Below are 21,838 nucleotides of genomic sequence, written 5' to 3'. Positions count from 1 at the left end.
CCAAACACTAAAATTATCAAAAATATATATATATATATATGTCAATGATCATACTCGAGTAGTGCTCAAGTCTACGTACAATATACCAAATTAACAAAAGTCCATCTTATATGATGCAACTTAATAAATGCATTAAGATCCCACCAACCACCACTAGCTTAGGTCGTTTGCAACTTAAGCTTATAATCATATCTAAATCTTCTATCTCGATAGATATTTATTTGACGACAGAATAAGTGGGTGTTTTAGGTTGTAATCCGAGAATCCAAGCACGTTGCTAATTGGACGTCCGTCTAGAATCCGAAGCCGGATCCTCTCCAGTAGTAACTGGTGAGATCGAATGTAATCGCGTGCCTCGCACGAATCTTGGCGCGCTTAGCAATTGGATCCTCGAACGGTAACCGTTGATTCGCACTGGTCTTCTCCAATACATTGCACGAGATCCTTACTCCCTCTACTCCCTTTCGTGTTGCCTCGCTTCTTCTAATTCTTCCTCCCTCCTCGAAAGTCTAACCCTAGTAAGAGAGGAAACAAAAAATCCCCTCTAATCGAACGCAATTCGAAGCGGAATCCCAAATAGCGGAGTGGAGTGGAGTCGATCATGGCGCGAAAGAGCAGCAGTTGCGCCATATGCGAGGGTTCCAATCTCGCCTCCATCTGCGCCATCTGCGTTAACTACAGGTGATTGCAATCTCCCTGAAAAAGCTCGATTTTTTGCGTATTTGATTGAGATAACATCTTTTTGTTAGATAATTTATTGTATGCTTCCATTCTTGTATTGATTTTTCGTGTATGTGATTTGACGTGAAGATTGAACGAATACAACTCGTCGCTGAAGTCGTTGAAGAGTTACCGCGATTCGCTCTATTCGCGCTTGAACGATGCCCTACAGGCAAAGGTTTGCCTTCATGTCCTCATCCTATTGCAAGACTAATCGTTGGTCCCTCCCTATGAGTTATCTGTAATTGTCAAAACACCAATTTCTAGCTGTTTCTGTTGCATATTATGATAATTCCTTTACAAATTGCGGAAAGCCTTTGTTTCTGAAATATCAAAGATGAAGAGAATTGAAACTTGACTTCTTCACTGGCCTTATTTTTACTGCAAAATAGCTTGTATTTTTGTTCGCTTTTTCTTTCTAGACAATAGCATGTAGGACAAATCAATATATGCACTCCATTATCATGGAAGCCTTTCTCCCATCATTATGGGGTCAGCTAAAGCACAACTCAAAGATAAGGAGGTTTAAGTTGTCAATGCATTAACCCCAAATAGTTGTAGGGATTATAGGCATTCTCATGTATGCAAGCTAACAAGCACCTTTTGCTTCTATTAGTTCAATATTTTAGCTAAAGAGTCAATAATACTAGGGCTTCAACAAGTCCTACATAGTCAATGCAAGTCACAAAGGGCAGTCAAGTGGTCACTTATGCATGTGCTTCCATTTAGACAGACTTATAGGGCCTATTCTACTTGGCTGTCTGTCTGTTACCATGTACTGAATTTAAAAAGCAGTTCTAGACCAGCTATGAAGTTATTTTTTTTCTATGTTTTCCAGAAGAAAGCAGATGATCAGAGAAATTGGAGAGTAAACCAAAACGAAAAAATCAAAAAGTTGAAAGATCGATTAAGCAACCTTAGGAAAGCACTCTCACAAGGTTGGTTTCTTTCCAGATAATACTTGTCTGTTTAGGATTTCCTAAATTGCCATTTCACTTCCATGTTTCTGTATTTATATTTGTGACTAGTGTTCTCTTTCAGAGAAGGCTAAGGTTGAGGAAGTATCAAATGATGTGAAGTTACAATACGGATTGTTGGATTCAGCTTTTGCGACAGTATGGGATTTCCTATTACATTTATTTTATATAATCAATTTCAATTATCTGTTCTGTTGAAGAATGTGCTTGAAGTTTATCAGATCAGAATCTGTGCTTGAAGTTTGCAGATGCAATGTCTGATTATTAGTTTCTCATTTTCAGTTAGACAAAAATCGTGTGGAGTTGTTGGACAAGTTTTACCCTAATCTCATCCACACACAGGGTTTAGGTTATGTAAGTTTTCCTTTTCTGTATTATCTTTCAAAGAAAACTTGTATAAATTTTATCTTTTTCATTTTTAAGACATTGAGTATGTAAAATGTGTCTGTACACAATCCTATAGTGGGCAAAGAGGGTAATGTAGATGAGGCATCAAATATCAGGGAGAAGAGATGAAATCAATTAGAGAAAAACACATCGCGTTTTACCCTTCCCACAGTTTTAAAACATGCCAAATCAAAAATGTTATGGAGTTAAAAGGCCAAGATAAAACTATGGGAAACAAATCCTGCAATATATTTCTGGGTTTGGAATCGAGGTATAAGAAAAAAAATGCCAAATGCATGATGGCTACTTGCTTATATCTTTTTTATGCGTTTCTTTTTTCCTGCTCTATAATTGCTAGCTTTTGTTGTCATTCATTGATAGACCTGGTATTATGTTCACTGCAGATGGCAATCACCTCAGAACGTCTCCACAAACAATCGATAGTTATTAAACAGATCGGCAGACTCTTTCCTATTCGACGAGTGAGTGCTATTTTTTTGTTATTTCAATTTTTGGTTTTATAAATTACAAACAACCAGAGAATAATTCACTAGATACTCTTCATATAGTTTAGGTGAAGCATGGTGGGTATTATTACTGTAGTAGGAGTATTACCTCTTATTTGAGAATATGTAGCTTCTCAGATTCCATCCCTCATGCAATCATAGACTTCTCCACTGTTCGGGGTGATTTTGTACTGTTGTCTATGTCAGTACAAGATGTACCTATGAATTTGGGATCTTCTTGTGACAGTTAGTAGAATAAGTACATGCCATGTGATAGTTGGCAACAAAAGGAGTCAATAGTGTGACAATTATAACCTTCTGACCCTATCTCCCATCCTCATCTTGTGAGTCAATCTCTTTAGTTATATATTGCATATACTCAAATTGCCATTGCTTGTGTACTAGTATGTGCATCACTCTGCCACATATGCTTATGTGCCCTTGGCAATCTACATCCATAGCCCTTTAGAATTCCACATGGAAAATTCTGGTAGTTTCTTTCTTATATGTAGCATAAGTTAAATAGTTTCAGGGTTCATGAGTAAGATAATTTTGGACGGCTGTTGAATAGCTTGAACAGCTTTATGCTGTTTGAATCCAGGTCAATGCAGATGGAGAGAAAAAGGATGGGTACGATGGGCCATATGATCAAATATGCAATGCTCGGTTACCTAGAGGGCTTGATCCACATTCAGTTCCATCTGAGGAGCTTGCTGCCTCTTTGGGGTCAGTTCTTCTCACTCTTATATTTCTAATCATCATTCTGGTTTCCTAGACAATCTTGCATCTAACTTCTAGTGTTTAATTCAAGGATGATTTAATACAAGTTTGTTTCCTGCAATTTACAATTTTTGTCACATGGTAATTGTGATAGTTACTGAGAATCTGTGATTTGGGTTTGACATCATTCATTCATACTTTTTCTTCTTCCAAGTGTACAACATTTGGTAGAACATTTTGGTCTATTCAGATATTGCAATAGAAAGTTCCTATTTGCACCGAAGTAACTTAATTATCTATGGTTGCATAACAGGTACATGGTACAACTTCTAAACATTGTAATTCCAACCCTGGCTGCTCCTTCCCTTCACATTTCTGGTTTCGCGGTAAGCTATAAGTGATCACTCTAGATTAGGGGGGAGGTATTAAGTTGGAGTTAGTAACCTAATTACACTAAGAGAATGTTTTATGCTGATTTTCATTTTAGTAAAAGGACAAAATTGCCTTCTTATTTTTAGATTAAATAAAAACTGTTAAGGATATATATAGTATCCCTGGCCATGGATTTGTAACAGTAGATGGTGGATATCCTATATAGTGGTCCTTTGTGATACACACTACAAGAGTGGTTGCATTTTGTCTTGTTGTTCATTTCGTGCTAATTTGTTTTTCCCTGTGAAGATTACAAGGAATGTTTTATATTTTGAACTTTATATGGGCTGTTTGGGTTTTACATAGTATTTAAATTTCTGATACCGATACATTAACTTTCTAATGCATGGTGGCTTCAGGGTTCATGTTCACGTATATGGCAACGAGATTCATACTGGGTTTCACGGCCATCCTCTCAAAGGTGCTAACTAAGTGAGAATCTATCCTTTAGAAATTAAACACAATTGTTTCAGTGATATGATGTCTCCAGACCTGCTATGCAGTAAGGAATATCCACTTTTTATCCCACGGCAAAATTTCTGCTCGTCAAATGGGGAGAATTCGTGGTCTGGCCGAAGTTCCAGCAATTTTGGCGTTTCATCTGTTGAGTCTGAAAAGAAACCTTTCCTTGACTCTGGTTTAAGTGGCAGTTTCAATTATTCAATTGCTTCTCCACATTCCCTTGAGACTCACAAGGACCTGCAGAAAGGGATATCTCTACTCAAGAAAAGTGTCGCATGCATTACAGCTTATTGTTATCACTCATTATGTTTAGATGTACCTTCTGAAGCTTCCACTTTTGAAGCATTTGCCAAGTTGTTGGCCATCCTATCCTCATCAAGGGAAGTCCGGTCCGTTGTTTCACTAAAAACGGCATGGTCGAGGTACAATTGAAAATTCTTTTTTCTTCTAAAACAGGCACATTGAATTCTTTGCTTGACAGGTTCAAGATTTCACTTATATGGTTGATTGAACCATTATATCCACATTCTTGCTGCTAGAATTGCCAACCACCCTTTCTCTAAAACACTCAACTAATCCTTGAAATAGAAAGAACACCCTCTGGACTTATTTAATGGTTACTTTACATTAGTTATTACTTGATCCAGGTGTTGATATATGCAGTTACTTCTTTGTAATTTAGTTTCGGAGCTGATTAGTCAAACCTTGTAATTTAATTTCGGAGCTGATTAGTCAAACCTTTTCCTTGCTACAAATTGAAATTATTATATTTATATCATCTCCTATTTGCAGATCTGATAAGCAGCCTCAGCAGCTCAACAGATCAGTATGGAATGTAAGTTCGGTTGTATCATCAAGTAGTCTCATGGACAGCACGCACACAACAATAACGGTAATCCTTATTCTTATATAGTTATATGATCCTTGTATAGCTAACATTTCTAGTACGATGTAATGCCTGATGACCATGTTATTTGAATGTTTGATCAGCCAAGCCCTCGTGATAATAAGCTCTCAAACTCTGCTGCTAGTTTTCTTTACTCTGCTGAGATGACAGACTACGGGAAATCTGAGAGCCTCGTTGAAGGGTGGGATTTAGTGGAGCACCCTACCTTTCCCCCACCACCATCACAGGTTGAAGATGTCGAGCATTGGACAAGGGCCATGTTTATTGATGCTAAGAAGAAATAGCAATGGCGCACTCACTCCCCGCCATTATCTTACAGACTGAAGATACTGATCAATTGGCAGTGACCATGTTTTCGGTTGCTGCTCGGAAAACTGCAACCCATCAGCTCTGACTTCGGCGCTGACAGCCATTATCTTTCTGAGTTTAATGTACAGCTCTAACACACCTCCATTTCATCCAACCAGAGATGACTCTATAGCTCGGTAGTCAAAATTAAATTGAGTTTTACTCAGGCATTACATCTTCCTCCAGGATAGTGAGCTTGTACAGTAATTACAGCTATTTTGAATTTTCTTTTCTTTTCGTTATTAGATACGAAATGTAGGATCTTTTTATGTACTTCAAACTAGCATCAGATATGCTGTGTCAATATTGAATACAGTGTTGTAAATTCTGGTCTTACAGCAAACAATTGAATCTATCTCAATTAACTAGTTCTCAAAAATAAAAATAAATAAATAAAATCGAGCACTAAGACAACCTTTCTTTGGGGGTTTTATTTTTATTTTTTTATCATTTCACACCTTTAATTGAATATTTTTGTATGTGTGTGGAATCTCAGTCAAGTAGAGTTATGTTTGATATCCAAATATTTTATGGCCTGCCCAACTCCAACCCTGACCGCAGTAATCCAACGGCTCTGATTTATGGATCGTGGAAGGGATCAACGATAGATGATCTTGCCCACGTAGGCCATTAGCTATAAAAGCTCTAAATTAGGGCTCCCATCGTTCCTCCTCCCTTCTCTCTCTTGCCGCTCTCCTGCTTCAAAGGCGGCGCTCCATTCTCCATCCATCTGCTACTAGGGTTTCTTCCTCTTCCACCACCATGGTAATAGTTCTCTAGAGTCCCCACTTTCGATCTCGATTAAGCTTTAATCCTTTTATCTTCTTTTTTATTTTGATCTCGTTAATGTGATCCTGGTAGGTTCTCCAAAACGACATCGATCTTTTGAACCCCCCAGCGGAGCTCGAGAAGAGGAAGCACAAGCTCAAGCGCTTGGTCCAATCCCCTAACTCCTTCTTTATGGTGATAACATCGCTATTCTCAACTTCTTCCTTCTCTTCTCTTCTCTCTATTCTCGATCTCATGAATTCCTATTCGCTATTTGCTGCTTGTAGGATGTCAAATGCCAGGGTTGCTTTAACATGTAAGAATCCCTTTCCTCTTCCATCAGTTCATCCTTAATTATGCTTTGGCTCCACACCTAAATTGCAATGATAGATGAACGAATTATGAAATATTATTTGCAAATAAAGACCACGTACATTTTTGTAAATTTGCAAATTGACTCCGCTTCTACCAGTATGTTTGCAAAAATTCTCTCAGATACTTTGCTAATCTACCTGGGAGTTTGTTTGGGTGTAAAGATGGAAGTATGATCTGGGTTTGTTTGCAGAACGACTGTTTTCAGCCATTCTCAGACGGTTGTAGTATGCGGAGGCTGCCAGACCGTGTTGTGTCAACCAACTGGAGGGCGTGCGCGTCTCACGGAGGGATGCTCGTTTAGGCGGAAGGGTGACTGACTTTGATACCCACTCTTGATCTCATGTTTTGGTTCCTCTAGTCTCTAGATTTAAGAATGAGATGTTCGAATTTTAGATGCTGCCCGTTGGTTAGCGAACTATGTTGGAAATCACCTGATGTTAATTTGTTATGAGGATTTTTATGAACTTGTTGTTGACTTGATATGCTTTTAAATGGTTAATGGTTTATATGTTACCTTGATGTTTGATTTTAGACATCCACACAGTTTTTGAGATTTTTATTTGTGATTTAGAGTGAGAAAAATATTATCGTGATAGTCCATAGCATTACTAATCAATCTAATTTATATATGCACTCAAACATCTTTTATTACATATTTGACTCCCTTATCAAGACTTGGCCAAAAAGAAAGAAGCAGGTGTAATTGAAGTCTAATCAGTGTATATGATCTATATTTAAATCATTGGGTGCTAAATTCTGAAGAGTTTGATGTTGTTATGAATTATAATAAAGAGATTATTTTGTTACTGTTCCATTCCCGATCTCTCGCGAGAAATTGTTGGTCTCCTCTCGACCCTACTCTATTAAATGAGCTTATAACCTACGTCAGAATAGAAGTATATTGCAATATGAAAACATGGTACTAATATATGAGGTTTAGTAGGTACCACAACAGAATAAATGAGTCAATTTTGTCCATGTTTGAATTTTCAAGTTCAAACTTAAAGGATATGAAATAATTTATTTCTCAATAATTATATTAGAAAGATTCATATTGGATTCTATTACCTATGGAAATCCAACATGAAATGGATTTATGATTCATTATTTCAATCTTGATTTTATTTTCACAAAAGTAAATCTTTTTCTACTATTTATTTCTCAAACATTTAGTTACAAAAATTCTAACTCATGTTGAATCTAAGAATGTCAGAGGTGTTTCTCTTTCATCTCAATAAAAATTATAATGTAAATAATATCTCTAACCCTTTTTTGAATTAAAAAATATTTAGTGAATTTTATGTGATAACATATCGTGATACGATATCATTTGTATATATTTGTTTATATTATATATTCTATTGATTATATCTAGTATCTCAATCACTATTCAATGAAAACCTAGCCGTAGACTAGGTATAGACCGATACTAATTGCAAAATCAACAAATAGTTTCCATATAATTATCTCAAAAAAAAGTTGCAATATAATTCAATACTCTACCTGTTATATAGACACTTGGTATGATATAATATCATGCAACTGTAAATTCAACTAACATTGATTCCCAACTGAAAGAATGACGGAGCTCTCATCTCATCATCATGTATCTGAAAAAAATATAAGTATGAATTCTATTTTGTTCCTCACCGAAGAATGAGATGATCGGTAATAAATTAGGGTAGACTAGTATCATCTATTTGTGCACAAGTTCAGATGGCATTTTTAATATCTTCTTAGAAAGGCAAATAAGTGCAGGCCGACCTGCCTGGGCATCTGGGGCCGGTCTGGGCTCGACGATCAAGGGCATCCCCAGAAAGGTGGAACTCATCTGAAGTCGTGCAGGACTCGTTTTCCTTGAGTGTCACTGTGCAGAGCTTATTAAAGAGATAATAATTGAAGAAAAGACACCAAAATCAAGGGTGTATAACATCTTGGAATAAAAGAAAAGAAAACGCTTTTCTTCTTTTACCTCATCACTCCCTCTCGTTTCCAAACAATTGGCTTCCGATCATAGAAAACCAAAAAATGCCACTGTAATTTTACATTAGATCAATATGAAATTAGAAAAGAAAAATCAATAAAATGGAACAAGATGTAACGAGCTTCAAGTTACCTTCCCTTTCAACACCCTGCAGCATCTTTCGGCAATGTGGGGGTATACGTGGGAGTAATGACAAATATCAAATAGGAAATTCATTGTTAACGCTGTGACAAAGTGAGCAAAACGGCCTGTGCAACATAGAAAGCCTCAAATGCGAAAATATTTGGCAGTGATATTTAATCCATTTTCCTTAAGACACCAGGCCCGCTCCATATGGCATAAAATGCAGACCAATGTGAGCCAGAAGTTGAAAACGAAGCATTGCAGGTGAAAATTACCATGATGATGTATAAATTCTAGTGTTACAAGTAGGCAGTATAGCGCTACTGCTGTAGAAAGTGGAAGCAATATTGATCTATCATGCTGCTTCAGTGAGTAGGTAAGTGAAAACTGAGAGGGCATCCTGCAGATGAGAAGATCGCAGGTCTTCAGGGACTGGAGCACTGAGCATCGTCTCAAAGCAGTTCATTTGAACATCTGGTGCGGAATTCTTCCCTGGGGCGGATGCAAGTATACTACATAGCTCCTCTGCCATCTTCGAGAAGGTTGCCCTGTTACATGGAGAAATTAGAAACTCTTCTGAGTCCTATAGGTGGATGATGCAGACAATGGTACAGTTTTTCAAAAAATGGGAACTTAAGAATGTCATAAATAATATCCTAGTTAAACTAATGCCACTGAGATTCAACTCATATAATGTGAGTCCCTCTAACCATCTGAGCACTATCCCACAATGGTACTTGAAGCAATAGTCATTGGCGAAATTGTTTTATTGTAATATTTATGTGTATGTTTTCTTCACAGGTGTATAGTATACAAGACTTGGAAAAATGTCAATGAGAATTCCACTGCTTTATCAAACTTGGAGATTATGATCCAAAAAGCGTAATTCTTAACAGTTAATTTCTACTCCTTTTCATAGTTTAGATAGGAGTATTTTTAGCATTTTTCATGTTTCAACAATTATTTGCTTATCAGACTATGGATTTCCATAGGCATCAATGACCCATCTAAGCAAGAATTTGAACCTGACTTCAAGACCAATTTGCACTATCACAAGGTGACTTCTGAGCATCCTTGGTGAGACAGAAAATTATAACCTACACAGTGTTAGATACTATGCGCAGATCGTTCTGCCTAAATGTCTGCCTGTTGCTTTGCACCAGGCCTCGCAATTATCCACCCACATTTTCATTCATAAGTTCAGGTGAAACTCCATTGCGCTTCATGTTATGATTGACTAGCTGTATGAAAATATGTTGCCTACCTTGCTTCAACAGGTAATCGATTCCCCCAGACTAATAGTGAATCATTCAAGCGACTGATGAAATTTCTGCATGCTTCATTTTTCTTCTCAAGTGGGTCCTAGGAGAAAAGAAATATTGATGTGCGGGTTAGCATTGAGAAAAACATGAGCCAAATCATTATGTCAAGAAAGTGGGCTCAAACAAATAGCAGTTTATATAATAGTTATAAGTAGATGACGTGACTAATTTTATCGAAGCAGAGTTCTTACCAAGTCACTCAAAATATTTTCTTCTTGCAAAGAATTTTTCACAATATAAAAATCAATATAGATCCCACCACCAAGGTCCCATTCAGCAATTTCTGACTTGTACTCTTCCATGGAGCTAGCAATCCTCCAGATCTCTGAATGTTCCGCTGAACATATTTCCAAGAATCAAATAAATGGATTTCATCCACAATGTCAAACATGATATCTGAGTTAATCATGCATACCAATTATACAAAAGCATGACTATCAAGTATCAAGACAAGAAGTAAAACAAAAAAAGGGATACTTAGATCCACTGCTTTGTCATGTCAGAACTTGATCATGAAAATGACTTCTGAGAATTATTAATTCTGTTGACAATATAAAATCCGAAAGTTTCATATAAGAGCATGCAAGAGAAGGTGTGTCAGGAAGGTGTGTCAGGATTCATCTCAAAATGACTTGCAACTGGCATACTGAGTCCACTAAATATTGAGAAGAACTGTAAATAATTCCAAGTCTCGGCCATAGATGATTTTTCCTAAATGATCTGTTGAACATCTGAAGCCAATTACACCGGATGTGGCAGACTTGTACCAAAACTCTTCCTCTAAGAAGCGGACTGCTAAATTTTCAACCTAATCTATCAGGGACTACATATGGTAAATCATTAGATGTAGGTCTTGTAGTTGAGTCACTGGATGACAACTATGATATAATGGTAGCATTCAGTATGCGATCTTCTGTTACTATATTAAAAGCTGTACGCTCACCGATCTGCATCTTTCTAGAGGTTACAAGCCAGATTTAGAAAGTGACACCAAGAATTCCCTCTAGCTGAAAATTCATTGGAAGTGCTTATGGTATCTTCTTTGTGATCTCATGTCGGAGTTTGATTCTCTATAATTTAAAAATTGATGAGCGACATGACTTTGGTACTGTTAACACAACACATTCTTGACTACGACATCATAAAAAATCTGAATGACCAGAGAAAAATGAAACTAAAAGTAAATTAGTACCCACTATATGCACTACCTATATTGAAGTGGCAAAAATAAAATAAGGATAATGCAAAAGGAATAGGTCAGTTTAATTTCCCAGTATATCCATTAGAAACCAGCATTCCAATTTAACGCTAATTCTGTACCATATGAACACTACAAACTTTTAGTGAACTAGATGTATGTGACAGCAAGATTCCACCTATCCTGTCACAGAGCAGACAAGTACCTTCACCTGCCATAAATGAAACATTGGGTGTCTTGCTTGTTATTCTGAATAACATAAATTGGCTCATATATCATGCCATATACAGGTCTGTCCTTGCAGATGCAAATAACAACTTACTGTAGTTTTGCAATCAATAGAGCACAATAAATAGATCTTCTCACTACAACAGTCCAATATCCCTTTAATTTATGTCATCTTCGCAACTAACAATATACCCCTAAAATATCTGATATTAAACAAAATTGAACAACTAAGAACCGTACACAACTTTACACAATAAAGTGAGATTCTGCAAATTGAATTGAGAAGTCTATTAGTTTATAGTGTAAGAATACTTACATGACAAAAATAAAGAATGGGCTACTGATATTATAAAAATTGAGTGCGCCTTCTGCCAATTGCCACATTGAATGAAATGCTCAAGTGCATTTATACGATCTCCATAGTATTCAAAATATATTGCCTGCAATAATACAATGTAAATATTGTCAACAATTGTGAAAAAACTGAACATCATCTATGGACTTTTAGATACCCATCTATGCACCCAACAAAATACTGTGAAACTGTAGTCAGTAAAATTCTAAGACATCAAAACCTTGAGTCAAATTAAAATAAAATCCCTGCATCATTGCAAGGCAAGAATGAGAACAATGCACCTACCAGAGCCTCATGCATCCATTCCTTAGGTATGCCAAGTTCCTCAATAAATTGTCTCTGTGTTTCTTCCTTATTCCATGATTCACAGTATTGCAGCAATATTTCTTTTATAAGATGCACTTGGAGGTAAGGAAAATCTTCATGATATTGCATATGGACTATGACATAGATAGCCCAGTGGCATTGCCCCAGACACAGTAATTGATGAACAAGGCTCATGTCCAGAACGTGAAGATCATTTGTACCAAAAGCACCAATAGCTTCCAAAACAGATCGTTGGTGCCAAACCATATGGTAATCAAGTGGATCATGCGATGAAGCAAAGGCACTGAACATAGTTTTTAATAAACCAAATGTCTCCCCCTCATTAGCATGGAGAAGCATTAGATAATATGATATGTCATAACGATCACCTGCAGTCCACTCCGGCGCTTCATCAAGTGGTCCTTCATCTATATAAACTGGGACAGGATGTGGAGCTCTTCCTTCACTGAGAAGGTGTTGATAGGTATGAATAATAACAGAGAGTGAAGTGTCAGGTGGCAGTTGGTACCACATTAGTAAACCCAAGAATCTTTTCCAATCAATTGATGAATCTTGGAGAGCACCTTGAATATTACCAGCCAGCATCTCATACAATTTTAACCTCTCATTTTCAATGAAATTTAAGTTCAATCCATTTATTCTCCAAAGATCCAATTGTTGTGCCATGTCAGAACGATTAATTGTTGATCCACCAGCCTGACTTAGTAAGATTGCAAGCCGGACATCTCCTCTTGAAGCAGCCAGTTCTACTGCCGCATCTAGTTGCCGTCCAGTAAGAAGTAAAAGTATGTGTTCCAAGTAGCTTGCATTGCTTAGGCAACTTACTTCCCCCTGTACACGATGGAAGACGCACTCCTGCAACCAATAACTGAACTCTGCTCTGCGAGCCAACGGGTTTGCCTCATGGTCAATGTCAACAGAGCTATCCTTCTTATCTAATATCATATCCTCCTCATCCTCTTCATCACATGTGAGATTTAATTGCTCATTTGTCTCCCTCTCTTGGAATAAAACCTTTATCAGTTCCCAAACTGTGACCTGATGCATCAGGAGTATGCGAGAAGCTGTAGATAAATCACTAACCTCAAGCTGTCTTTCAATTATACCAATATAAGCTCGGCAAAGCTCTGGTAGCATTAAACGATTGGTTACGACCTTCTGAAGCTTTAGTTTGAAAGATCCAAATTCAATTTCGAGTACTTCATGGTCAAGAGACTTGTGAATATTCAATGGTGACGTAAAACTCAAATCAACAAGATCATCCTTAACTTTATTCTTTTCATCCCGGACAGCTTTGTCTATGGCAACCTTTTCTATATTAACAATAGACGATAGACCACTTCCTGGGTTACAAACTGGACTGCCAGTATGAACAAGAATGCCATTAGGTCCCCATCCAACTCGGAAGGATCTGCCCATAAATAAGGCAGCATCAACTATGCAGTTAGAATATTTACCAGCAATAGGAGTTGCATGCTTTGCCTCAAGTTTAAACCCTTCTATTTTTGTAGTCCTTACTTGAAACCCCTTATTTTGCCCTGTCATGAGAATGATCCTTGACGGGCTGAGATCTGAGCTACCTACGTTGTACTCAAGTAATGGTTGAGGTGCTTTTCTTGAAATGGAAGGATTAATCTTATTGTTAGTTTTGTGAGAGGAACCCTGTAAAGGAGATTTAAGCATGGAGACTTTTGCACTAGAACTAGGTGAATCAATCTTCATATGTTCTCTGGTAAGGTATCTCCTATCAGTTGGAATGCTTCCATCGAGATCTTCGTCTTCATCCTCAACTGGAAACATCAATAGCCTCATTTCCTGCATTTTCGATGTATCCAGCCCTAGGTGAGCCGGAAGTGAATGAGATAAATCAACTCCATATCCATTTACTTGGGGCTCCTTTGCTTCTGAAATTGGCTGAACATCATCCATTGGAACATCTTCTTCCTCATCCTCACCCAATCCAAATCGACTAAAATGGTCCACCAAGAACTTCCATTCACCAGTACATGAATCAAATGAAAGAAAGTGAGCTCCTTGTCTGGTGGTGCTGCTCCTTAACTTGTCTACCAGATTGTTAGACTTTGAACCTTGTGAATCCAATGATTCTAGTAACAAGACTAGTGTTACTTCAGCAGCTTTGTTGAGACCATCGCCTAGAGGGGGTTTTTCATCCTCATTCTCATAAACTGTTACAGAATGACGATCAAACTTCACAATCTCATCCAATTTCATCCATCTAACATCAGTTTTCCCATAAAATCTAATTTTCCCATAACCGACTCTTCCAACAACAAAGTCTGGAACTCTACTACAGTAATCGGGATCAGCAGCCTCTCTGACAGCTAGCTCATCAAGTGAAGGTTCAGTAAAATATTCAGATGAACACAAAATGGGTAAATACACTTCTGCTCCCATGTTCATATAACCTTCTACTGGGTTCAGCTAACTCAAAACAACCTGATATGCTGACGTCAGATTCATTCATATCATGAAGGCCCCATGAGAGGTATGCCCTTTAATTAATGAGATGGAAGCAAAATCCCTAATCATGGAAAGAAATAGATAAACAATAAGTTCAGAAAACTATTGAAAAGAATAACTACACATATACTTAGATGGTCTTTGGGAGCCAAAATAACAAACTTATGCGACAATAATATAATGACACTTCCGATCACAATTCTATGCTATCGACGTAAAAATCATCACAGTATTTCAAAAATGAGATAAACTCTCTCTCTATCAATCAAAACCAGTCACATAGATGATCTGATCTCAGTTGCATCATTTAAAACCCTAGTAGAAACTTGCAGAATCTTTATTGGTACTAAAAAATTCCAAATTTTCGCTCGTAACATCAGAAGGAAAAATCTAGTTTGGTAGGCAAATCGATGCTGAGTTCAAATCTAGTATAAAATTAAGATCACAAGACGAAGAAATTATGGCTAAGAAGAACCAGAAAAATCCATCAGAAGCGAATCAAGTGATCGATAGCTAATTAGTTAACATCAGAAGGAAAGATACAGGATATTGGACCAAAAGGTGGACGAGAGAATCCAAATTCATATATAAAAGAAAAGGCACAGAAAAATTGAAGAGAATAACAGGCAAGCACACGAGCTGGGTGCAAAAGAGAGAAGCATTTACCGGAGAGCTCGCGAGGTCCCAATATGAGAGACGAGATCGTATCACGGGGGATCAAGGCGTTAAGGTTTAGGGTTTTGAGAGACACTGGTAGAAGTAGGACTGTAGGAGGAGCAGGAGAAGTTATAAAAATTAGGGCATAAAGACCAAAAAATAAACGAAAGAGAGAGAGAGAAATGGAGAGGGGGGAAAAGAGAGGGAAGGGTTCGGATCGACTAAACGGATCGGATCCTTTTATCGGATGTCTCCGAAGAGATACCAAGCGGGTCGGATAAAAGACTAGGCATCATCAGTCAGCAACGAGAGAAAGGGTATTTTCGTCATTTAAAATAGAGAGTTTACGAACATTTGCCAGAAAAGCGTACAAAACACTTGAGAGAATCCTTCTTTTTTCCATTTCCTTATTATTTCCTATAACTGAGTGGAGACTCTTTTAAGCTCTTTTTCTTTTTAATTCCATGAGTTAATAGAGTAGTACACAACCAAAGAGGATTAATTACACATGAGAGCAAGGCATAACAATGATATCTGAGAGGAGCTACTCTTATTTCACATCTGCTTCAACTAATGGCTAGTGACTGAGGAGAGAATAAAATACACTGTATAAATAAGAAGAGTAAAAATTAGCCACCCTTACTGATGACTTCAATTGGCACAAACACAACAGCTGCAAATATATTTTGACTCAAAATGCGTGGCAAGCAACATTCTCTTGAGTAGAGAAGAGCACAATTGTGTAAATTGCTAGCAATTGATAAGGAACGCATTCATCTCTACTCAAACCTCAAAATTTTAAAACGATATCAATCAATCAATGGATCAATCTTTTTACACTAAATTAAGAACCAGCCTTGATTGCAAGGCTCGGAAACCCAGAAAAAAAAAATTGGGATAAATAAAGCAAGTTACATGTACAAAAAGGGTAATAAAAAAACAAATCTCACATAGTTATGGAACAGAGATCTTCAAATACCATCTTGATGTTAGGCCTCTCATTTACAGGGAGAATACACCTAAGAGACACACCAAGTAGTTCATCCATTACCCTAGGAGCTTCCTCCAAGCCGGCAATGTCTCTATCAAAGCAATCGGTTCCACGCCCCTCTCTATTGCACATTTGAACCCAATCCGTGAGATCAACTGCACCAGATTGACCTGAAATAATATCACCAGCACTCTTCCGGGTTAATAGCTCCATGAGTATCACCCCAAATGCATACACATCAGCCTTATATGATGGGAATGGCTTGCTTGCAGTAGCTAATTCTGGTGCCCGATACCCAAGTGCTCCTAAATTCAATATTTGCTCTGCTATGCCAGTTGATGTCATAAGACGGTGAAGCCCATAATCTGTCAACCTTGCAGTGAGGTCAGGGCCAGTCAACAGTACATTTGATGGTTTCAGGTTGCCATGAGGTAGGTTCTTCTCATTATGAAGGTAAAATAAACAGCGTGCCACTTCGATTGCGATCTTCACCCGTTGGCCAACTGATAGGCGGGAATATCTTCTTGGAGTTGACTCTGCAATGACAACATAATAAGGGACTTCACTGATGGTCACTTAATTAGACGAAAGATTGAAATGGTACACTAACTGACATAGTTTGAATCATGCAACGTTTATGTTTGAGAGGATCAATAAGTGAAAGCATTGGCCCCAATTAGTTGCTTGTTGATGTAGTACAGACAGGAAATGGGAGAAAACAGTAAAGCATAAAGAATGAATTAAATCCATGTAGGTAGAGCGCACTAGAGAAAGTAAGAAATAAGTCATGAAAATAAGCAATGTAAGGATGAACCAATTTCTAAACTACCAACAAGTTTCAGAAATCACTGCTTAAGCAGAAATAAAGCTATAAGAATTACCATAAAGATATAATGCCAGAGACTCTCCATTAAAATAATCAGAAACAATTAGCCTTTCCTGCTCCCTGGGACCCCAGTAGTAACCCCTCCATGAGACGATATTTAAATGCTTGATGGTCCCAAATTTCTTTGCTTCCTTGGCAAACTCCTTTTTATGTTTCACAAGACCAACTCTCAGCCACTTCACAGTCAACATGTGACCACTTTCTAGTGTTGCTTTATAAGATGTGCCATGACTGCTTCTACCAAGAACCTCTGCAGGGGCACGAGACAATTCTTCCGCTGTGAATATCAAAGAGCTGTCCAGGAAAGTCAGGTCTCCAGCCAGTCGATCTGGTGAATATACGGATAATGTTCCCTGTTGCTCAGATAACTGAGAATCAACAAAATGAGATGAAGCTGACAACGTTGACCCTGGGGAAGACCTCCCTCCAGTTGCCAGAGCAGAATGCTCCAGCACATCTGGAACCATTGGTTCTACACCCCCCTTTGGATCAGCATAACCATATTCCACAGCCTCAACTAACATTTCTTTTTGCGCCGACAATGATCTTGCAGCTGATGCTAGTAGATGGTCATTTGAGAAATGTGTTGTTGTAGGTACAGAATTATCTTTCGGAGACTTGAATATAACAGGACGACCAAATCTACCAAACTTCAAATCTCTTCCAGTTGTCTGGCCTCTAAATCCACATCTTCCACAAAGTTCTTGTGACCTTACAATATACAGTGCCATTATAGCAAAAATTACCAGCATGACAGCACCAATAGAGCCAATGATGAACGCCACTCGCATGCCAAATTTCCTACGATGACGAGTTTCAGCTCCCACGACTCCAGCATTAGTATCTCCTGCAGGCATGCCATCTGGGAAAAGTAACAAACTATTTCCAGGACGAAATGAGGAAAATGGAAACCTTTCTAAGCTTGGAGGAACAATTCCTGATAGATCATTATAGGAGACGTTCAATACTTTTAGACCTGGCTGAGGCATATCAGGAATTCGACCAGTGAAATGATTATTTGATAGATCAAGAAATTCCAACCCACCGAGCTTACTAATCTCACTTGGAATCTCTCCAGATAAGTCATTTGTTCCAAGATTGAGCAACTTAAGTCTTTGCATGCTACCAATCTCCGGAGGCAATGGGCCAGATAAAGAGTTACTGGACATATCAAGGCTCTCCAGATGAGTATAAGAAGGTAGAACTAGTGACTCAGTTAAGTGTGAGCTTTGAAGTGGAATCGTCCCATTAAAGCTGTTTCCGGACAGATTCAAACTTGTCAAAGTCAATGATCCGAAAAGGCTAGGCAGAACAGGTCCTGTAAGTTTATTCAGACTAAGATCAAGTATAGACAACTTTGGATAGTTTCCTAATACAGAAGAAAGAGACCCAGATAAGGAATTGTTTCGTATTTTGATGGACATTAGATTCTGAAACTGAGAGGCCTCATTTGGATAATTTCCTGATAATAAATTTGAACTTAAATCAATCATCTCCAATGTATCTTCCCAAGCCACCATTATGGATAGGTCACCGGATAACAAGTTTGCACTCAGATCAATCGAAACACACCTTCCAATACTGGAGGGTAATGAACCTTTCAGATCATTTGAAGAGAGGTTCAAGCTCTTCAATGTTGTAGAATTTATAGGATAGACAGACCCTGTAGAAGAACATAAGGACATAAGCAATTCATAGTTTGTTAGAAGAGCATTTAATAATGAGATAGAAACAAGGACAAACAGTATAGGAGGCTCACACCATTGAGGTGTCTAGAAGGCAACATTGCATATCCTTACTCGCATTATGGATAGGCTGCTCCCATGGCTTAAGCCCATGAAGACTTGTGTGGAACAAGGCATGCCTTGCCATCACAACAAGTGACTCCCATATTTAAAAGTTAGATCATACTCATAATTATTATTAGAAGAACATGAGACAACAGTTCATCAAAAGTGACATGATGTCACTATCCAGTAGGTCTCTTGACACATTTATACGAAAAGATCATCTGAGACATAATTGATTTGAAAAGATAATGTAGAAAGGCAACAACCAATTGGAGTTGTACATATCAAATTATATAATAACCAGGCATATATATATATGCAAATAAAATTAAGATAAATACAAAATTAAGGACAGTTATGATAACAAGCATATCAATTCTTACCTAGCAGTAATTCATCAACGCTTGGAACTTCTAGTCTATGATCTTGTACATTACATATGTTCATGAAGTTTGCCATTCTACCTCTTGTTGTAATTAACAATACATACTTGAACAAATGTGGTTAATCTTGATTTGATATACTTCACCAAAGATTGCATACTATCTATCAGAACCTCCTGATTAAGAGCGTCCTAAATCACATCCTTGTTAACCATAATGTATTACTAGCACATCATTTGAGCTTGAAGATTTCAGTCCTTGGTCTACCACCAATATCCAAAACCTAGGACATCTTATTTTATATATGACTCTCATCCAAGCTTCAGCTATCTACACCTATTTTTATGCACCAAAACATATCGGGGCTATAAAGTATTGCTTTCTAACTTCTGCTAAATCTATGCCTACTACCTAATATTTACTTAAAAGATGTTCCAAATCATTTCACATTCAAGTGGTCAAATAAATTCTTTTACCCACTTAAAATTCCAAGGAAACAACATGGCTGTCCCTAGGAGGCATCTAATAAAATTGAAACAATACAGAGAAAATTAGCATAGCCCCTGCACAAGGACGACACTCACAAATTGAGATATTATTTAAATTTTTAGCTTGGCTCAACGGCTCAACGGCTCGACTTAATTGATGACTCGGCAATGCGATTGATTTGGAGAAACAACTCAGCAACGCAACGACTTGGAGCAGGACTCAGCAACGTTTAATTCGAAATAATTATTCGATAAAGTATATGACTTAAAATCTAGACTAGATAGTTTACTATGTTGGTTAAAACTTGATTAGACTTAAGTGTCTCTGTATCTAAGGAGGGTTATCCATTTGTCCTGTCCACGTCTAACTTTTAGACTCATGAATAATAAAAGAAAAAGCATGGTTCTATTCAAACTCGCATTATTTCTTTTGAAACAAAAATATATTCAATATCGAGGTCATTTACCAAACGCCGAATCTCCATGGCTAGTCTATATCATCTAGCTCTCACAATACCTTTCATACCAAAACAGGCACAATATAGCTCAAATTTTAGGAATTTATTTCCCATGCCTGTTAAGCAATGATTTCCTTTTTGCCCTATGGTCAAACTCAGAGGTAGTAAAAGATCAAATCATAACGACATCCATAGCAATTAATTATTTAATAGAAAATGGAGGTACCTGTAAACTGATTCTGACTGAGATCAACATCCACCAACTGCATTGAACTCTCAAAGAGACCTTCAGGCAGCGAGCCAAACAGCTGATTGCTTCGCACCCAGAAAACCTTCAAATTGTACAAACCATTGAGTGGTGGAAGCTCGTCATTGAGTCGATTGTTACTCAAATCCAAGACCTCCAAACTCTTAAACACCGTCACAGAATCCGCAGAGAAGAATCTCCCGTGCAGCTGATTGTAGCTCAAATTCAAGTACCGGGCTGTATTCCCCAAGCTCGAGAGATTTGCCGAATCCACCGCAAGCTCCCCGTAGAATGCATTGCAACTAAGATCGACATGCTCGGTGTTCCGGAGCTCCAATAGCACTTCCCCGATGTCTCCCCACAGGTTGTTAGATCTCAAATCAAGAACTCTCAGCTGCTGGAGATTATGGATCTCAGCTGGGAACCCTTGCGAGAAGTTGTTCCCGGAGAGGTTGAGATGGACGAGACCCCAGAGATCAGCGATCCTCCCTGGGATCGGGCCGTAGAAGCGGTTACCAGACAGATCGAGGTGCTGAAGCGACGACATCGACCCGAGGACCGGCACGAGGCGACCGGTGAAGGCGTTGCCTGAGAGGGTGAGGTTCCGGAGGGATCTGAGGCCGGTGAGGGTGGCCAACTTGAGGTCGCCAGCGAGGTTTAGGCCGTCAAGGGACAGCGCGACAACGGCGCCGGAGTTGTCGCAGGCGACTCCCCGCCATCCAAGCGGGCATCCGTCCCCAGCGGCGGAGGGATCCTGCGGGGTCCAGGAGGAGATGACGGCGCCAGTGGGGTCGGACTGGATGCCCTTCTTGAACTCGAGCAGAGCTTGGACGTCGTCGGAGAGGGAGGAAGTGCACCGCACGGCGACGACAGCGAAGAAGAGGAGAAGAAGGATATGAGAGAAGGGATCCATTACCTTCTCCCCTCGCTCTATCTCTACGGCTTCACAGTAACTGGTGATCAAGAAAATGAGGAGGAAGAGGAAGAGGAGGAGGGAACCCTAGCCATGGAGGAGGAAACCCTAGAAATGTAGGGGGGGGATGAGGAGAGAGAGAAACAAGGAACGGGTAACAATGGCTTCCTTATAGAATGGAGAGAGAGAGAGAGAGAGAGAGAACTTGGAAAGTTAAAATTTAGAAAGAACAAACAACTAACTATACAGAGTGTAAAGGACAAGAAGGGAAGGTCTTAATTGTAAAAAAAAAATTAAATTAAATTAAATTAAATTATATATATATATATATATATATAAAGGCTAGCCCCACATCCCAGCATGATGGATAGATGCACAATAGGCTCCTTTTTCCAGCCTTTTCTT

General features: G+C 38.4%; 4 protein-coding genes and 1 non-coding gene across 7 annotated transcripts; 3 read left to right on the top strand and 2 right to left on the bottom strand.

Annotated features, from left to right (window-relative positions):
- The first annotated feature begins 461 nt into the window (after positions 1-461).
- Positions 462-5,873, top strand: LOC140774015 (uncharacterized). Of its 2 annotated transcripts, XM_073116832.1 has the most exons (12): positions 463-681; positions 811-898; positions 1,559-1,658; positions 1,762-1,835; positions 1,980-2,051; positions 2,489-2,566; positions 3,192-3,316; positions 3,624-3,696; positions 4,102-4,163; positions 4,246-4,626; positions 4,997-5,096; positions 5,195-5,873. In XM_073116832.1, the coding sequence occupies exons 1-12, from the start codon at positions 602-604 to the stop codon at positions 5,393-5,395; spliced, it is 1,434 nt and encodes a 477-aa protein (XP_072972933.1). In that variant the 5' UTR covers positions 463-601; the 3' UTR covers positions 5,396-5,873. The 2 variants fall into 2 exon arrangements, with proteins under 2 accessions (XP_072972934.1, XP_072972933.1); XM_073116833.1 differs by lacking the exon at positions 1,980-2,051 and having other exon boundaries at positions 462-681.
- Positions 5,874-6,067: 194 nt separating this feature from the next.
- Positions 6,068-7,121, top strand: LOC140774016 (small ribosomal subunit protein eS27y). Its single transcript, XM_073116834.1, has 4 exons — positions 6,068-6,224; positions 6,321-6,422; positions 6,515-6,543; positions 6,793-7,121. The coding sequence occupies exons 1-4, from the start codon at positions 6,222-6,224 to the stop codon at positions 6,917-6,919; spliced, it is 261 nt and encodes an 86-aa protein (XP_072972935.1). The 5' UTR covers positions 6,068-6,221; the 3' UTR covers positions 6,920-7,121.
- Positions 7,122-8,187: 1,066 nt separating this feature from the next.
- LOC140773449 (nuclear pore complex protein NUP96) lies at positions 8,188-15,435 on the bottom strand. Of its 2 annotated transcripts, XR_012106479.1 has the most exons (8): positions 15,287-15,435; positions 12,098-14,681; positions 11,774-11,897; positions 10,223-10,368; positions 9,974-10,071; positions 8,985-9,257; positions 8,719-8,834; positions 8,188-8,636 (listed from the first exon to the last, which is right to left on the bottom strand). XR_012106479.1 is itself a non-coding variant. In XM_073116010.1 (6 exons), exons 2-6 carry the CDS (start codon positions 14,558-14,560, stop codon positions 9,065-9,067), a joined length of 3,024 nt encoding a protein of 1,007 aa, XP_072972111.1. In that variant the 5' UTR covers positions 14,561-14,681; positions 15,287-15,435; the 3' UTR covers positions 8,954-9,064. The 2 variants fall into 2 exon arrangements, 1 of the variants encoding a protein (XP_072972111.1); XM_073116010.1 differs by lacking the exons at positions 8,188-8,636; positions 8,719-8,834 and having other exon boundaries at positions 8,954-9,257.
- A 604-nt stretch (positions 15,436-16,039) lies between these two features.
- On the bottom strand, positions 16,040-21,630 carry LOC140774701 (probable inactive receptor kinase At5g10020). The gene is made up of 3 exons (XM_073117788.1): positions 20,500-21,630; positions 17,150-18,817; positions 16,040-16,804 (listed from the first exon to the last, which is right to left on the bottom strand). Exons 1-3 carry the CDS (start codon positions 21,431-21,433, stop codon positions 16,224-16,226), a joined length of 3,183 nt encoding a protein of 1,060 aa, XP_072973889.1. The 5' UTR covers positions 21,434-21,630; the 3' UTR covers positions 16,040-16,223.
- On the top strand, positions 19,832-19,936 carry LOC140775203 (U6 spliceosomal RNA). Its single transcript, XR_012106693.1, has one exon. It is a non-coding gene; the product is annotated as a U6 spliceosomal RNA (small nuclear RNA).
- Positions 21,631-21,838: the final 208 nt, after the last annotated feature.

This window comes from Typha angustifolia, chromosome 13 (assembly GCF_048772165.1).
Source record: "Typha angustifolia cultivar Huaian chromosome 13, ASM4877216v1, whole genome shotgun sequence".
NCBI lineage: Eukaryota > Viridiplantae > Streptophyta > Magnoliopsida > Poales > Typhaceae > Typha > Typha angustifolia.
The sequence above is the reverse complement of the archived record's forward strand: the minus strand, read 5'-3'. Positions and strand labels throughout refer to the sequence as shown.

Bases quoted from the DNA above. Each gene is read 5' to 3' on its own strand.
- LOC140774015 (XM_073116832.1), top strand. From the start codon at position 602: ATGGCGCGAAAGAGCAGCAGTTGCGCCATATGCGAGGGTTCCAATCTC. The intron at 899-1,558 runs GTTTGCCTTCAT...TATGTTTTCCAG, and splicing joins ACGATGCCCTACAGGCAAAG to AAGAAAGCAGATGATCAGAG. The intron at 2,567-3,191 runs GTGAGTGCTATT...GTTTGAATCCAG, and splicing joins GACTCTTTCCTATTCGACGA to GTCAATGCAGATGGAGAGAA.
- LOC140774016 (XM_073116834.1), top strand. The intron at 6,423-6,514 runs GTGATAACATCG...TGCTGCTTGTAG, and splicing joins CCCCTAACTCCTTCTTTATG to GATGTCAAATGCCAGGGTTG. The intron at 6,544-6,792 runs GTAAGAATCCCT...GTTTGTTTGCAG, and splicing joins TGCCAGGGTTGCTTTAACAT to AACGACTGTTTTCAGCCATT.
- LOC140773449 (XM_073116010.1), bottom strand. From the start codon at position 14,560: ATGAACATGGGAGCAGAAGTGTATTTACCCATTTTGTGTTCATCTGAA. The intron at 11,898-12,097 runs GTAGGTGCATTG...GTATTATTGCAG, and splicing joins AATGGATGCATGAGGCTCTG to GCAATATATTTTGAATACTA. The intron at 10,072-10,222 runs GTAAGAACTCTG...CTTTTCTCCTAG, and splicing joins AAAATATTTTGAGTGACTTG to GACCCACTTGAGAAGAAAAA.
- LOC140774701 (XM_073117788.1), bottom strand. From the start codon at position 21,433: ATGGATCCCTTCTCTCATATCCTTCTTCTCCTCTTCTTCGCTGTCGTC. The intron at 18,818-20,499 runs GTACCTCCATTT...GTTCTTCTACAG, and splicing joins CAGTCAGAATCAGTTTACAG to GGTCTGTCTATCCTATAAAT. The intron at 16,805-17,149 runs GTAATTCTTATA...TTGTCATTGCAG, and splicing joins TCTGGCATTATATCTTTATG to AGTCAACTCCAAGAAGATAT.